At 38.4% G+C, this 16052-nt stretch overlaps 1 protein-coding gene and 1 long non-coding RNA gene across 2 annotated transcripts; both read right to left on the reverse strand.

Moving 5' to 3' along the window:
* Positions 1-5939: 5939 nt before the first annotated feature.
* On the reverse strand, positions 5940-7366 carry LOC138877076 (uncharacterized). Its single transcript, XR_011402389.1, has 2 exons — positions 6945-7366; positions 5940-6170 (listed from the first exon to the last, which is right to left on the reverse strand). It is a non-coding gene; the product is annotated as an uncharacterized lncRNA (long non-coding RNA).
* A 1170-nt stretch (positions 7367-8536) lies between these two features.
* Positions 8537-13020, reverse strand: LOC138877756 (uncharacterized). Its single transcript, XM_070157392.1, has 4 exons — positions 12668-13020; positions 12205-12568; positions 11782-11925; positions 8537-8566 (listed from the first exon to the last, which is right to left on the reverse strand). Exons 1-4 carry the CDS (start codon positions 13018-13020, stop codon positions 8537-8539), a joined length of 891 nt encoding a protein of 296 aa, XP_070013493.1.
* Positions 13021-16052: the final 3032 nt, after the last annotated feature.

A 16052-nucleotide genomic window follows, 5' to 3' on the forward strand; every position in this document is an offset into this window, starting at 1 on the left:
GAGGGGCTCCTTCAGCCCAAGCGCTATAACAAGCCAATCATGGCATAAATCAGTAAAACATGCTGCGGCGTGCAGCCCAATCCCATATATATCCTCACCATCAGGCTCTCGGCCTCACTCAGTGATCAATCTCTCCAGTCTCTCGGGCTCTCAATGTCATGAAATATCAGCCCAAAAATAATGATATGATGCATCAGTAAATAGTAACAGAGACTGAGATATGATATGCATATGAATGCGTATACCTGAGTATGTAATGCAATGAAAGAAGATAGCTTAACAGCAGAAATGACCTCATTGGGTCCCAACAGGATAAACATGTAGCCTAGACATAGATTCTAGCATGGATCACAGCTTAATAACTCAAGTATTTAGAAATTTAATGGTTACAGGTAAGATTAGGTAACTACACCATACCACGAAAATAACGGAGTCACAATTCACACGGTGCATGCCCGTCGCCTAGCATGTGCGTCCCCTCAATACCAATCATATATCATGTAATTCAGGGTTTCATACCCTCAGCACTAAGTTTAGAAGCATTACTTACCTCGAACAAGCCAATTCAAATACCAAGCAAGCCGAGCGATGCTCCAAAATGCCATCTCGTACGTACCGACCTCTGAACGGCTCAAAACTAGCCAAAAGCAATTCAAATACATCAAATAAAGCTCAAGAAAATAATTCCAAATAATAAAGATCAAATCCTTAATCAAAACCCAAAACCGCCCAAAAGTCACACCTGGGCTCGTACCTCGGAACCCGACAAAACTCATAAAATCCGATAACTCATCAATTACGAGTCCAACCATACTAATTTCATTTAATTCCGACTCCAAATCGATGTTCAAAACTAAAAAAATCATATTATGAAACTTTAGGCCAAAACCTCAAATTTCCTCTTTAAAATTCACAATCCAGTTACCAAAAACGAAGATAGGTTCACGAAATATAATCAAAACTGAGTAGAGAACACTTACCCCAATTCATATAGTGAAAATTGCTTCAAGAATCGCCTCAATCCGAGCTCCATAGCTCCAAAAATGTAAAAATTGCTAAAACCCTCGAAATAGAGTACTTCACACTTCTGCCCAAGCATCATCGCATCTACAACACACTTGGCCGTTTCTGTAGCATCACTTCTGCGACAAGCATTTCGCTTATGCGGAGAAGCACAATTGAAATGGAACTCGCACCTGCGGAAAAACATCCACTCCTGCGACATCGCAGGTGCGACACAATGACTCACATCTGCGCCAAAGCCCGCTCCCGAGATCAAATCCTGCATCTGCGCGCACATAGGTGCGTTATCGGCTTTGGCGGTCTTCCTCACCCAACTCTCACCTTACATCTGCGATGACCCTGCCTCTTTTGCGGCTTCGCACCTGTGCTCATGGCTCCGCAGGTGCTTTACACCAGAACCTCTGCCACCAACCTTAGCCAAAATTTCCAAAATGCTCTGAACCTCGTCCGAAACTCACCCGAGCCACTCGGGACCCCATGCAAATATACCAACAAGTCCCATAACATAACGCGGACCTACTCGAGGCCTCAAAACATACGTAACAATATCGAAACGACGAATCACACCTCAATTCAAAATCAATGAACTTTGAAATTTCAAACTTCTACAACCGATGCCGAAACCTATCAAATTACGTCTGATTGACCTCAAATTTTGCACACAAGTCACATTTGACATTACAGCCCTGCTCCCACTTCCAAAATCGGAACCCGACCCCGATATCAAAAAGTCCACTCCCAGTCAAATTTTCTAAAAATCCAACTTTTGCCACTTCAGGCCATATTCAACTACGGACCTCCAAATCACAATCCGGACACGCTCCTAAGTCCAAACTCACCCAACGGAGCTAACGGAACCATCAAAATTTCAATCCGAGGTCAAATACTAAAAAGTCAAACTTGGTAACTCTTCCAATTTAAAGCATCTTAGTTGAGAATATTTCTTCCAAATCAATTCCGAATAACCTGAAAACCAAAACAGACGATTCAAATAAGTCAAAATATATCATATGGAGCTACTCATACCCGTAAACTATCGAGCGAATTGCAAATGCTCAAAACGACCCGTCGGGTCAGATACAAATTTGTAACCCCATATGGCTTCCCTTCCATTTGTACAAAATAATTGGAAGTAAAGCATTAACCTTTCAGTGATCTAAATAAATTAATTAGTTTCTTTCTGCGGAGAACCTGCAGGATTAGGACATGAGATTTGAAAAAGAGAATTCACTCGTATCTTTCTCTTGTTGAAGAAGAGTTGTCTTATTAATGCATATAAGGTTGAGTTTATTCAAGCCGGAGTCTGAATTAGCGATAGAAAAGTAGTTTGGTTTGGCGCGGATCAATATTTGCCGACGAGAATATTTTGTCACTTTCCGTATGTTTCTTTTGGGTACTTTGACTTGCTATTCTCTGAAGCGACAAAAAAAAAATGTAACAAATTTTGACTTACTTGGAAATATATGTCCTGATTCTGCTGAATTTTAATGTATTGTCAAATTCTTAGATGTATTTTCTCATTCATGACAATATCGTCTTTCTTTCAATGCATCAGGCATCGATTTCTGTGTTTGGTGGCTGTATATCATTAATTTCGCTAGATTTCTTATTGCATTTTGAGTTTTCATTCTTCAAAACAACGCAGTTCTATTGTTTGCTAACTGATTGAAATGAATAATTACAATTAGAAGTGCCAAAAAGCAGTTTTTTGCGACAAAATGTCATCGATGACTTACCAAAACTTTACCCCTTCAAATTTGGATGGGCCTAGTTTGAAAGCTGTCGGTTACTCGTCCTATAGCACTTGGATAGTACGGGCATTTGCATCTATACCTGTTTTTCGGGTCACGTTTTAACTTATGTCCGTTTTGCAAAAAAAATTGCAAATGTACCCATTTTTTCGTGGTACTTCAGCATACGGGGCTGAAGTAGCAAAGACAATCACGCAAAATTTCAGCATTTTAGTAGCCGAGCCTGAAGTAGACCAAGTGTGCTGAACTTAAGCATTCTAATGCTGAAGTTTTGTTCTTTATTTGCCTATCTTAAGCATTCTAGTGTTGAAGTTTTGTTCTATATTTGATGAACTTGTTTTTGTTTGTAATTGTTGAACTTAAACATTCTAGTGGTTAAGTTTTGTTCTCTATTTGCTGAACTTAAGCATTTAGTACTGAAGTTTTTTTGTCATAGATAAGCTTTTTCAAAAACTTCAGCAGAAAATGTTAAAATTATTTAGTTCAATTATAAAAATTTCAGCACTAAATAAGCTGAAGTTTTTTTTTCCTGGATAAGCTTTTTCAAAAATTTCAGCAGAAATGTTGAACTTATTTAGTTCATTTGTAGAAATTTCAACTTATTTAGTGCTAAACCTTTTATAAAAAATAAAAGTTTTAAAACAATTCAAGAAAATTCAGCTATGTAAAAAGAACATAAGAAATTTATATACAACAAAACAAGGATTCACGCAGTTGTCATAATAAAATTGCACTATTTCCATTTTCTTTATTCCTACTTCGTGATGAAGAAGATAACCGTATAGTGCATAGTACCTAACATTTTCACCAACCAATCAGATTGTCGAGAGCATGTGGAATTGTGCGATAGTCAAAATAGTCAGCTCATCAACTAGGTGAACAATTCAAAAGCACTCTCATAAAAGAAATATATTAAGTTTTCATGAGATTCATCGCACCATCACCGGCACCAACAGCGGTAAAAGAAAGAAGAAGAAGAAGAAGAAAAAAACGAAGAAGGAAAAGAAGAAGGAGAAAAGGGGCTAAAATTGTTTAAAAAGTAGGTACAAATTAAAACTTTTTAAAAAATGGGTATAGATTAAATGGGAGCGACCAAATAGGACGCCTCGTGGAATTTTTACTGGATAGTATCCTCTGGGCTATGCTGACATGAGATTTAAAATTTTAAAGGAATCTTTACACAAATACAATTAAACATAATATATATATATATATATATATATATATATATATATATATATATATAAGGAATTATATTATAGTATATACTACCAGTGAAATTTTTTTGACACCATGAACCTACTTTAATTTGTTGTACTAAGTTATTTGTCTTATTTTATAAGTTACTAATCTCACTTATTATATAAAGTTACATGTAATTAATTTTTAGGTATTTGAGAGTGCGAAAAAAAATCTATATTATTAATATATAGAAATTAAACTTTTTAAAAAAAAATCGTATGCACACACTACTAAAAAACAGGCTAATTTCGTCCAAGAAATCCGACCGAAATCGGTCGGAAATTGAGAAAAAGTGACTGATTTCTGATCGCTTTTAATTAATCGAAAAAATAATGGTCGCTAAGGTGTTAATTAAATTTTATTTATTTAATTTTCAAATGCCGACTGAAATCGGTCGATATTAATTAAAAAAAATTAAATCTATTTTTCAAATACCGACCGAAATCGGTCGGAATTTTAAATATAAAATAATTTTATAAATCTTCCAAATATATATTTTCTTCCAGATAACTTATTTCGGTTGATAAATTAAGTATATATTGTCACACCCCTTTTCTACCCCTCAAAATAATAATAATATGTGTATGGGCCAAAGAGTTTTTCCAATTAAAGTGACAAAATTTGAATAGAGATTATTTTATTGTTCAGAGTCGCCACTTAGAATTGATTTTTTTCGGTGTTCCAAGTCACCATTTATTTGGATCCCTAGTCAAAGGAAGGTTTGACTCTATTTTAATCGGTCCGCGGAAGGTTTGACTCTATTTTAATCGGTCCACGAAATAAAGTTCGGGTAAAGAATTCTGTTGACCGGGGAGAAGGTATAAGGCATTCCCCGAGTCCCGTGGTTCTAGCACGGTCGCTTTATTGACTTAAACTTGGATTGAATTAATTTTGGACAAACTGTGATTTATATTATTTTCATGTTTTACCTATCCTCTTTTATCTCTTGATTATTAGAAAAATTAAAGAATATTTTTGAATGATAAGATGTCATAGCCACACTACGCAAGCGAATGCGTGATCGACGAAATTTATTATTTAGTCATAACGATGCTACGCAAGCGAATCCGCAGTCATGACAGACGACTGTTAGCACGTTATTTACTTTTGAAAAATTGCTGCAATTGTGTTGGAGGAAACATTAACCCTCTTTTTTTCAGAAAATTTATTAAATGCACTACCACGCTACGCAAGTGAATCCGTGATTATGACAAAAGATTTATAAATTAATTAAAACTATTGAATATGACATGAAATTGATGAATTAACTTATTAAAAGTTAAGCATCACGCTACACAAGTGAGTCCGTGAAGTTAAAGCGCACCTACTATTTGCCTAACGTTTAAATTAATTAAAGGGAAACTAGTTAATTAAAATAGTAGAAAAATCTGATATTATTATTATTATTTCGAGCTTTATAGTTGGGAAAAATTGTGCAAATAAATGTTGGACCAACTTTACCTATTTTAAAAGGAATGAGCCAACTTCTCGTTAAAAAAAATGGGCTAGTTTGTATGGAGCTTTTGGGTTGCTGGAATTTATTATTAAAATGGGCCAAGAAATGAATTTCAATTGGCCCAATGCTAAATAGAAGAAAAAGGGTAATTTTGTTGTTCAAAGGTAAATGGGCCAACTTTTATCTTTGATTCACTAAGGCCCAAAGTTGATACAATCTTAGCTCTTTACTTAGTTTGAGTTCATGACCATTAACTACATAGTCACAATTATATAAACGCCCACTTTACAAAAATAGTCATTTTTGCAAATCCAGCAAAATGGCCAGCTTCACAAAGATATTATCACAGCATTCCTAGAAGCATATGTTGGGAGTAAAATTTCAGCAACTAAAACGAACTCATGTTATGTGTTATACACCTAAAGTTATTCATGACATTTTTACTCGGATATAATAGCTTGAAAACATGCTTAAAAAATCCATAAACGACTTACATATCACATTCAAAAACTTACAACTCAATATTCAAGTATTATGAAGGACTATATTCACATTATCACATGCTTGATACATAACAATAACATACAAGCTCTTTTGTTGTCAAACTATTCATCACATCAAACACATTTAAATGGTGCAGCATGTTCAAGTTGTTCCCATTGCTGAAAATACGTACATTACGAGTCTTAAAGGATTACCTGGTAGCAAAAGAATAAACAGTAGTTCAGCAACTAAAGCAGCATAAAAACAGCAGCAAAATAGCAGCAAAACCAGTAGCAAATCCGTGTTAAAACAACCCGAAAACTTAGAGAGGGAACCCAGAAACGAACTCTAAAGAGGACTTATACTTTTCTAAAAGTTTGCACTCTAAGATTCACTCTCAAAGCTCACCATTTCAGCTTACTTTTCATGTGTTCAACTGCTGAATTTTTTTTTGTTTTTGTGACAAAGCAATTATAAAAAATGCCCCTGTGGAAGTGTGATGGAGTCCCCTCTATATATCAAAATAACCAGCTATTTCAAAAAATTAAAAATCAATCTTTTTGACAGATTTTTCTACAAAATCTGCTCTTAAATTCAAAAAGCAAAACTTTCTAGTTCAAATCTTGTCAAGTATTTCAAACAAAATCTGCTCTTCACTATTCAAAGATAAACTTTATTCAAATAATGTCCAAAGGTCTACATTTTCTTACCAAACAATTTGACCTTTGAGTGTTGTACTCAAAGAGTCTTGAAGCAGTAAACAAACAATCAAACAAGTATCATATACTCTTAAGTATTTTTCATTACCTCACTTTTATCAATACAAAACTATTTTACTTCTTCAACTAGTGAAAAAACAGAAAATTTAACATTTCAAACTTCAAAAACTAATGCTAAAATAATTAATAATAGACAAAAATAAAATCTAAAAATTAAAAATAAAAATAAAAAAATCAGCCATGAAAAAAGATAGTATTTTATCACTTTACACATGAAAAGGCCGAAAAAATGATGGTATGCCAAAGAGGGTGTTCCGGGAGGTCGCCGGATTTTGGTCGCCGGATTTTTGGGGTAGAATTGACATCAATAGCTAGGTCTTGAGGAGCTCTATGCATTGATGTAGGTATTTTGGGGTGGTAGTGGTTGGAGCTTCAAGAATTTGGGCAAAAAAGTGATGGGAAAGTTTCCTAGATCTAAAATTCAAGGAGTTTGAGGGATTTTTTTTAGGATTTGGTTTAGAGATATGGAAAGAGGAAGTTGTAGAGATTACGTGGTGTGAATTTGGAGGTGTTTGGAGGTGGTCCGCGGGCGGCGGCGATTTCCGGCAGGCGGCGGTGGGTGGAGCTGGGGCGGCGTAGAGAGAGTGAAGAGAGAGAGAGAGAGAGAGAAGAGAGAAGAAGGAGAGGGAAAGAAGAGAGAGGAAATAAGGGGGAAATGGGGAAGTATTTGGGGATTTTAGGCTTTAAATACCTAGGATGAAGATCAAACTAGGACCGTTGGATTAAATCAAGATGGGTGGATGAGATTGAATCTTGTCACTTAACCAAACGACGTAGTTTCAAGACAAAATTACGTCGTTTTAACTCTTCTTGGCAGCCCCCTTTTGGACCGGGTTTGGGCTCTTTGGGCTCAAATTTTGGGCCAATTTTGGCACAATTTTAATTAAATTACACTAGCCCAAACCCCACCTCATTTATCAAACCATTACTCAACTCTTAAAACCTATACATACACAAATAAGAACAAACACGCGCGCACACACACACACATACATATTATATATATATAAGGCGAAAATTAGGCATTTACATATATAATTTTTGTTATATTAGAAACCAATTGTCTTGGGCGGGAAAGCATAATTTCAAATATTCTGATCGAAGTCGGTCGAAATTTTTGAAAAATTTTAATAAAAAATTATTTTTGTAGATAATATACAAGTATGACTAGGTCTTGGTCAAATATTGACTAAGTTCCGACCGAAATCGGTCGGGATTTTTATTTTTTTGTCGTGGGACTACTATTTTTGTTGTCAGTATTTTCTTTGGCTTTTGCGACCAATTTATTTAATTTTCGACCGATTTCGGTCATTTATTTTTTTCGACCGACTTCGTTCGGTATTTCGTTGCTTCTGAGGTTTCCTACATATCCTTGGCTATAAAGGAATCAGGTCAGTGTAGTTTTGGGAAAATTTGGTAGTTGGGACTACCAGACACTGGAGTTAAGACTGTTGTTGCTGCTGCTGTTGTTGTTACTCTTACCGTTACTGTTTCTTATATCAAAAGAAAAAGAGAAGATCACTACATTTGTCTGTAAACTAAGAGTACAAAAATTCCTATCCACGTGTCTTCTTGAGTCAAATCTTGATTCTTGACCTGCTCACTTGTGTTGACCTTAGATTGGATCTTAATTCTTTTGAAGAAAAGATTATGACTCAATCTCGATGGCTTGCTTTCTGGATAAGAATTTGAGAAGATGAATCTTGAGAAGCTGGGCTGCTGACACATTATCAAAGCTAAACTCCGACTATCTTGTGATCGAAGGATTTCTTTCTTCTGATGAGAAACTGAAACTGCAAGCTTTAATCGTCACTTGTGCTATACGGCAGAGCCTGCAAAGCCATCAAAGACAAACAAAAACGAACAAAATTTTTCTGCCCCAGTCTGGCACTAGGAAAATTCTATGAGTTATTAGAGAAATCTGTAAATTATCTAATTTATTGAAAAGGCAGATAGAAACAGTAGTATAAACTAGCTGAAAGAGATAAAATTTGGTAATGAAGGATAGTTTAACCAGGGATCGGTACCTTGTGCAACTGAAAAGAAATGTAATCATAGGCTGGTACCCTCTCTTACTGGAAGGAAATAGAATCGGGTGTTAGCACCATGTATTATCGATAAAGTGTTGAATCCCTCTAGGAGAAACAATTCGATCTGAGTTAAACTGTATTTAAACAACCTGAGCGAAGATTACTTCTACCCGGAACTACGAACTAGATCCCCTTAGGCGAAACGGTTCTACCTGGGTTAAGCTACGTAAAACATCCTGAGCGAAGAGTACTTCTACCCGGAAACCATGAGCTGAATCCCCATAGAAGAAATGGTTCTACCTGGGTTAAGCTACGTAAAACACCATGAGTGAAGAGTACTTCTACCCGGAAACTATGAGCTGGATCCCCCAAGGCGAAACAGTTCTACCTAAGTTAAGCTTCAGAAAACACCCTGAGCGAAGAGTACTTCTACCCGAAAACTATGCGCTGAATCCCCATAGGAGAAATGGTTCTACCTGGGTTAAGCTACGTAAAACACCCTGAGTGAAGAGTACTTCTACCCAGAAACTATGAGCTGGATCCCCCTAGGCAAAACGGTTCTACCTGAGTTAAGCTTCAGAAAACGCCCTGAGTGAAGAGTACTTCTACCCGGAAACTATGAGCTGAATCCCCATAGGAGAAGTGGTTTACCTAGGTTAAGCTACGTAAAACACCGTGAGTGAAGAGTACTTTTACCCAGAAACTATGAGCTGGATCCCCCTAGGCGAAATGGTTCTACCCGAGTTAAGCTTCAGAAAACACCCTGAGTGAAGAGTACTTCTACCCGGAAACTATGAGCTGGATCCCCCTAGGCGAAACGGTTCTACCTGAGTTAAGCTTCAGAAATAGGAGGTGTGAACAATAGTGATGCATGCTGAAAATAAAAGAAAAATGGAGATTTTAAGGATCTTACGTTTGGTGACATTCGTTCACTTAGGACCGACATTCTGCACTCCTTTGTTCCTACTTTAAACAAAGAAAAACTTGTGAGTTTTTAAAGAGGAAGTTGGTTTGTGTCCTTGATGCCCTGAGTAGCTTGATTCACGACCACTGCTATCGAAGAACCGATTCTGTCAGTGTGGTACCGAGATGTTATGCCACTTTGTATCATTTTCTAGAGACCTTGGCTTCACAATAGTGCCCCCAACTGTTTCATACCCAGATGTCCATGGTACCGCTACCCTTGTCTCTAAGGCAATGCATTTTTCTCTAAAATCAAACTCAGTTGTCTTACCCCAGTATCCGTTTGTGTCCGTAGTGCTCATCAACATTTCTCATAAAGCAGGTCTTGCTTAGGCGACCTTTTCAGCTCTTTTTTTAGACACTTTGTTTGTCTTATCGAATGAGATCAGAGATGGATTCGTGCCTTCATCAATGCCATATATGCCCCAAATTGTGCTCGACATTACGGGGAAGCTGTAGCCAGTTGTGCAGCCCTTTCTTTGCTTCGATTTTGATGCAGGATTAGACCGAAGGGGACTCAAAGAAAAATTATGGGTAAAAACAGAATAATAATTGGAAGCGAAAAAGAACTGTGCTTAAACAAAAGGTGTCCCTTTCGGGAAAAGGAATAAGGAGACTTATCTGGAGGTATGTGCCGACTTTAATGAATCATGACATGCATTTTGGACTGGATGTCTGATCTGTCTAAGCTGTCTAATTCTCAAAATCCGCCGCAAATGTTCATCTTGAATTTGTCTTGGTTGTGCTCATGCCGGAGAATCAAAGACCCTTATTCGGCTAGTAGCGCCCATTGCAGGTTTTCGCTAACTAACCTCTCTCATTTCTCTACTAACTGTCACCTTATGATGCGCATCTGGGTTTTCACCAATAAGACTCTCTCATTTCTCTGCTCACTATCGCCTTATAGTGCTCGTACGGGTTTTCACTGATAAGACTCTCTCATTTCTTTTTTTATTGACTAAGATACTGTATGATGGAGGTTATCCAATGCCTTTGGCATGGGGACTTCAATCATTCTTAAAAAACATCGATCAGAAGTTCTTGAAAGATAAAAAGGCGAAATGAACCTTGAACTGAATTACAACTTTTGGAATCATTTTTACAGAAAAAACCGTGAAATAAAACAAACTTCTGCCCCAGTTTTGGAGTATTGGGAATATGGATTTTTTGTTCTGATGGGACCAAACCCAGGGTAAGGCTGTCTACGTATCCTTTCGGAATCAGGTCGGACGTAGTTCAATGACTCGGAGATTTGTTGTTGTTGTTTTTTTTACAAGTACACAAGTTCCAAGAAGTGAGAAACAAGGAAGACAAATACGGCTCAAAAGGATTAACAAAAAGGGTGACACCTATTTGGAATAGCAAGCAAATGATAGCCTTCGCCACTTCAATCTGAGAAAATCAATGCGTGAAAATTCTACAATGGGTATATATCAGACATAATATCTTTTGACTGCATCTGCGTTAATAGTCATGTCTGGTACCCGTCCTTCTTCATCTACCAAGTGCAAGGCCCCTTTTGGTAACACTTTCTTAATGATGTAGGGTCTTTGCCAGTTCGGGGCGAACTTTCCTTTAGCTTATACTTGGTGTGGAAGGATGCGTTTCAAAATCAATTGGCCTACCTCAAACTGCCTTGGGCGCACTTTCTTATTGTAAGTGCGTGCCATTCTTTGTTGGTATAACTGGCCGAAACATATTGCTGCTAACCGTTTTTCATCGATCAACATCAGTTGTTCTAATCGGGTCTTGACCCACTCAGTGTCTTCAATCTATGATTCCACAATAATTCGGAGAGAGGGAATTTCGACTTCAGTGGGTATTACAGCTTCAGTTCCGTATACAAGCAGATACGGAGTTGCGCCAACAGATGTGCGAATAGTCGTACGGTATCCCAAAAGAGCAAAAGGCTACTTTTCATGCCATTGCCTGGAACCTTGGATCATCTTCCTAAGAATCTTCTTGATGTTCTTGTTTGTTGCTTTGACTGCTCCATTGGCTTTTGGTCGGTAAGGGGTAGAATGGCGATACATGATTTTAAATTGTTCGCATACCTCCTTCATCAAATGACTATTTAGATTGGATGAATTGTCAGTGATAATGGTCTTTGGGATACCAAAGCGACAAATGATGTTGGAGTGAACAAAGTCTACCACTGCTTTCTTGGTGACTGCTTTGAAAGTGACGACTTCCACCCACTTGGTGAAGTAATCAATTGCAACCAAAATGAATCTATGCCCATTTGAAGCCTTTGGCTCGATCGGCCCAATAACATCCATTCCCCAAGCAACGAAAGGCCAAGGAGAGGACATGGGATGCAACTCCAAAGGAGGCGAGTGAATCAGGTCACCGTGAATATGGCACTGGTGACATTTGCGAACAAATCTGAAGCAATCTCGCTCCATGGTGAGCCAGTAATACCCTGCCCGTAGAATCTTCTTCGCCAAAACATATCCATTCATGTGAGGTCCGCATACCCCTGAATGCACTTCACTCATGATCCGCTTTGCTTCTGTAGCATCTATGCATCTCAACAAGTTTAAATCTGGGGTCCTCTTGTACAAAATTTCCCCAATCAGGAAGAAACCACTGGCGAGTCGCCTTATTGTTCTTTTTTTATCTCCTTTGGCATGCTCTAGATATTCTCTTGTTTTCAGGAATCGTTTTATGTCATGATACCATGGTTCACCATCTGGTTCTGTCTTGATTGTATTATAGTAACCGTGTTGATTCCGAACTTGGATTTCTAGTGGATCAATATGAGTGTTGCATGGATAAGGGAGCATCAAGGCTAGAGTAGCCAATGCATCGGCTAGCTCGTTGTGAAATCGGGGAATGTACCTGAACTTGATAGATTTGAATCTTTTGCTCAAGTCTCGCACACATTGTCTGTACGGAATAAGTTTGATGTCTCGAGTCTCCTATTCTCCTTGGGCTTGCCTGATAAGCAAGTCAGAATCTCCCATAACTAATAGTTCACGCGCATGCAGATCGATGGCCATTTTCAAACCCATGATACAAGCTTCATATTCTGTCGTATTATTAGTACAGAAGAACCGAAGTCGGGCCATCACAGGGTAATAGTGTCCAATAGGTGAGATGAGGATTGCCCCGATCCCAACTCCTTTCATATTGACAGCCCCATCAAAATACATTTTCCATACAGGGTGATCATCTGGAACCACTTCCTCTATCGAGTTGACCTCTTCATCCGGGAAGTATGTGCTAAGTGGCATGTACTCATTATCAACTGGATTCTCTGCCAAATGATCTACCAAAGCCTGTGCTTTCATCGCGGTGCGAGTGACATAGACGATGTCAAACTCTGTGATCAGGATTTGCCATTTTGCGAGCCTGCCAGTGGGCATTGGCTTTTGGAAGATGTACTTCAAGGAATCCATTCTGGATATGAGGTAAGTAGTGTAGGCCAAAAGATAATGTCTCAACTTTTGAGCGACCCAAGTCAAGGCACAACATGTCCTTTCTAAAAGGGTGTACTTAACCTCATAATCGGTGAACTACTTGCTCAAATAATATATTGCTTGTTCCTTTCTGCCTGTTGCACCATGTTTCCCCAGAACGCATCCAAAGGAATTATCCATCACTGATAAATATAAAAACAAAGGCCTACCAGGTTCAGGTGGGACTAGTACATGGGGTTTTGATAGATAATCTTTGATCCTGTCAAAAGCCTTTTGGCAATCATCTGTCCATCTGACAGCGGCATCCTTTTTCAGTAACTTAAAGATGGGCTCGCACGTGGTTGTGAGCTGAGGAATGAACCTACTGATGTAGTTCAACCTCCCGAGCAAACTCATGACCTCTTTTTTGTTCTTCGGGGGTGGCAGATCTCGAATGGACTTTATCTTAGATGGATCCAATTTGATGCCTCTCCGGCTGACTATAAAATCGAGGAGTTTCCCAGATGGGACCCCAAATGCACACTTGGCTGGATTAAGCTTAAGGTTATACCTACGAAGCCGTTCGAAGAACTTTCTCAAATCACACACGTGATCGGCTTGTGTCTTTGATTTTATGATGATATCGTCGACATATACTTCAATCTCTTTGTGCATCATGTCGTGAAAAATGGTGGTCATGACCCTTATGTAAGTTGCCCATGCAATCTTTAAACCGAATGGAATGACCCTGTAATAATAAGTACTCCATGGCGTGGTGAAAGCAGTCTTTTCTGCATCATCCTTATCCATTATAATTTGGTGGTACCCAGCATAGCAATCCACAAATGATTGGATCTCATGCTTTGCACAATTATCTACAAGAATGTGGATGTTTGGCAAAGGAAAATTATCCTTTGGACTTGCTTTGTTCAGGTCCCTATAGTCGACACAAACTCTGGTTTTTCCATACTTTTTTAGCACGGGCACAACATTTGCCACCCAGGTGGTGTATCGGACAGCTCTGACCACATTGGCGCTTAGTTGCTTTATTATTTCTTCTTTGATTTTGTCGCTCATGTCTGTTTTAAATTTTCGTTGCTTTTGTTGGACTGGTGGAAAATCAAGATATGTAGGAAGCTTATGAACCACCAGATCAGCACTTAAACCCAGCATATCATCGTAAGACCAAGCAAACACATCTCTGTATTCAAATAAAAGTTGAATCAAGATATCTCTAGTTTTTTGTTCAATGTGAATGCTTATCTTCATTTCTCTAACTTCTTCAGGACTTCCGATATTAATCGTCTCAGTTTCATTGAGGTTTGGCTTAGGCTTGTTTTCAAATTGTTCCAACTCTCTTTTATTTCCTCAACAATCTCATCTTTCTCATATTCAACCTCTTGATGCGTTATTTCGATATTAGACAACATTTCAAGATTTGGGTATGAATTCCGCATGCATGTCATGTTATTAAAGCCGGCATTAACAAAACTGAAATGAAAATAAAATGACAGGAATTAGGAAAAGGAAAAGATAGGAAACTTAATAGGAAAATGAACTGCATTTTATTGAATTCGAAAGGATAGAAGGGTTAACACTAAAACAAAACAATCATCTTGAGATATTTGGATTACAACCCTAAAAGTAACCCAAAATACAAAAAAGAAGCTGCAAAAGCAGACTACCAAGACTCCTTCCTTGTGGGGAGAGGAGTTTCTTTCTAGTTGGTGAGCATGGTGTCTGGGTCAATTAGTTACACATCGACACGACTAGTGCCTTCACCAGCCTGGATCATATTCACTTCAGAAAACATCTCACTGAGGCCATGGCAAATTTCATCATTGTTTGCATGCGCCGAGGAATTTTGACCCTCTCGGAGTCGTGGCTTGACAAAAGTGCAGAAAATATGAGGGATAGGTTGTTGCAAGACCCATCCACTCTTTTTGCGGTGTTTGGATTTGTTTTTGTCTGGTTGTGTTGGCCTGAAGCCTAATCCAAAAGTACCCCGGTTGCCTAACGGAGCAATAAGCTCTGAAATTCCTTGCAATGATGCCCCCAAACCTTTTCCTGGCTCATAACCTTTTCTCATCATAACCGTAGCCACCATTACAGATGTGGCGGAAAGACGAGGATGCAGAATGGGCTTTCCTTCCTCGACATGGTCCACAACAACCACTTTAAAAGCCTGATAAACAATGGACTCAGACCCTTCCTTGGCCTCAATACAGGGGATTAATGGGTCTTTATAAATGGAAGACTCGTCTTCTCCGTGAACAATAATTTCTTGCCCGTCATGTTCGAATTTGAGCATTTAGTGCAAGGTGGATGGCACAGCTCGGGCTGTATGGATCCATGGCCTTCCAAGAAGAAAGTTATAAGAAGTAACCATGTCCACTACTTGCAAAAACAATCTCAAAGTCCACCAGCCCAATCGTCATGGTGAGGTTGATTTCCCCCATGGTATCTCTCGCTGAGCCATCGAAAGTCTGGATGCGAACATTGCTGGGTCGGATTCTGTCCGTATTGTTCTTCATGCTTTGCAAAGTAGAGAGAGGGCATACATCTACACTTGAGCCTCCATCAACCATGACTCTCTTTACATAATGCCCCTCACATTTGACTATCAAGTTCAAAGCCCTATTGTGTCCGGCTCCTTCCTCGGGAAGTTTATCATCGGTAAATGAGATTCTGTTTACCTAAAAAAATCTATTGGCCATATTCTCTAACTGATTCACTATGGTCTCTTCTGAGATATGTGCCTCGTTCAGTACCTTGATTAGTACACGGGCATGCTCTTTGGAATGTATGAGCAGAGATAGTAGAGAGATTTGGGCAGGAGTCTTTCTTAGCTGGTCAATGATTGAGTAATCCTGAGCTTTCATTTTCTTCAAAAACTCTTCTGCCTCTGCTTCAGTGACTGGCTT

This window comes from Nicotiana sylvestris, chromosome 9 (genome assembly GCF_000393655.2).
Source record: "Nicotiana sylvestris chromosome 9, ASM39365v2, whole genome shotgun sequence".
Lineage (NCBI taxonomy): Eukaryota > Viridiplantae > Streptophyta > Magnoliopsida > Solanales > Solanaceae > Nicotiana > Nicotiana sylvestris.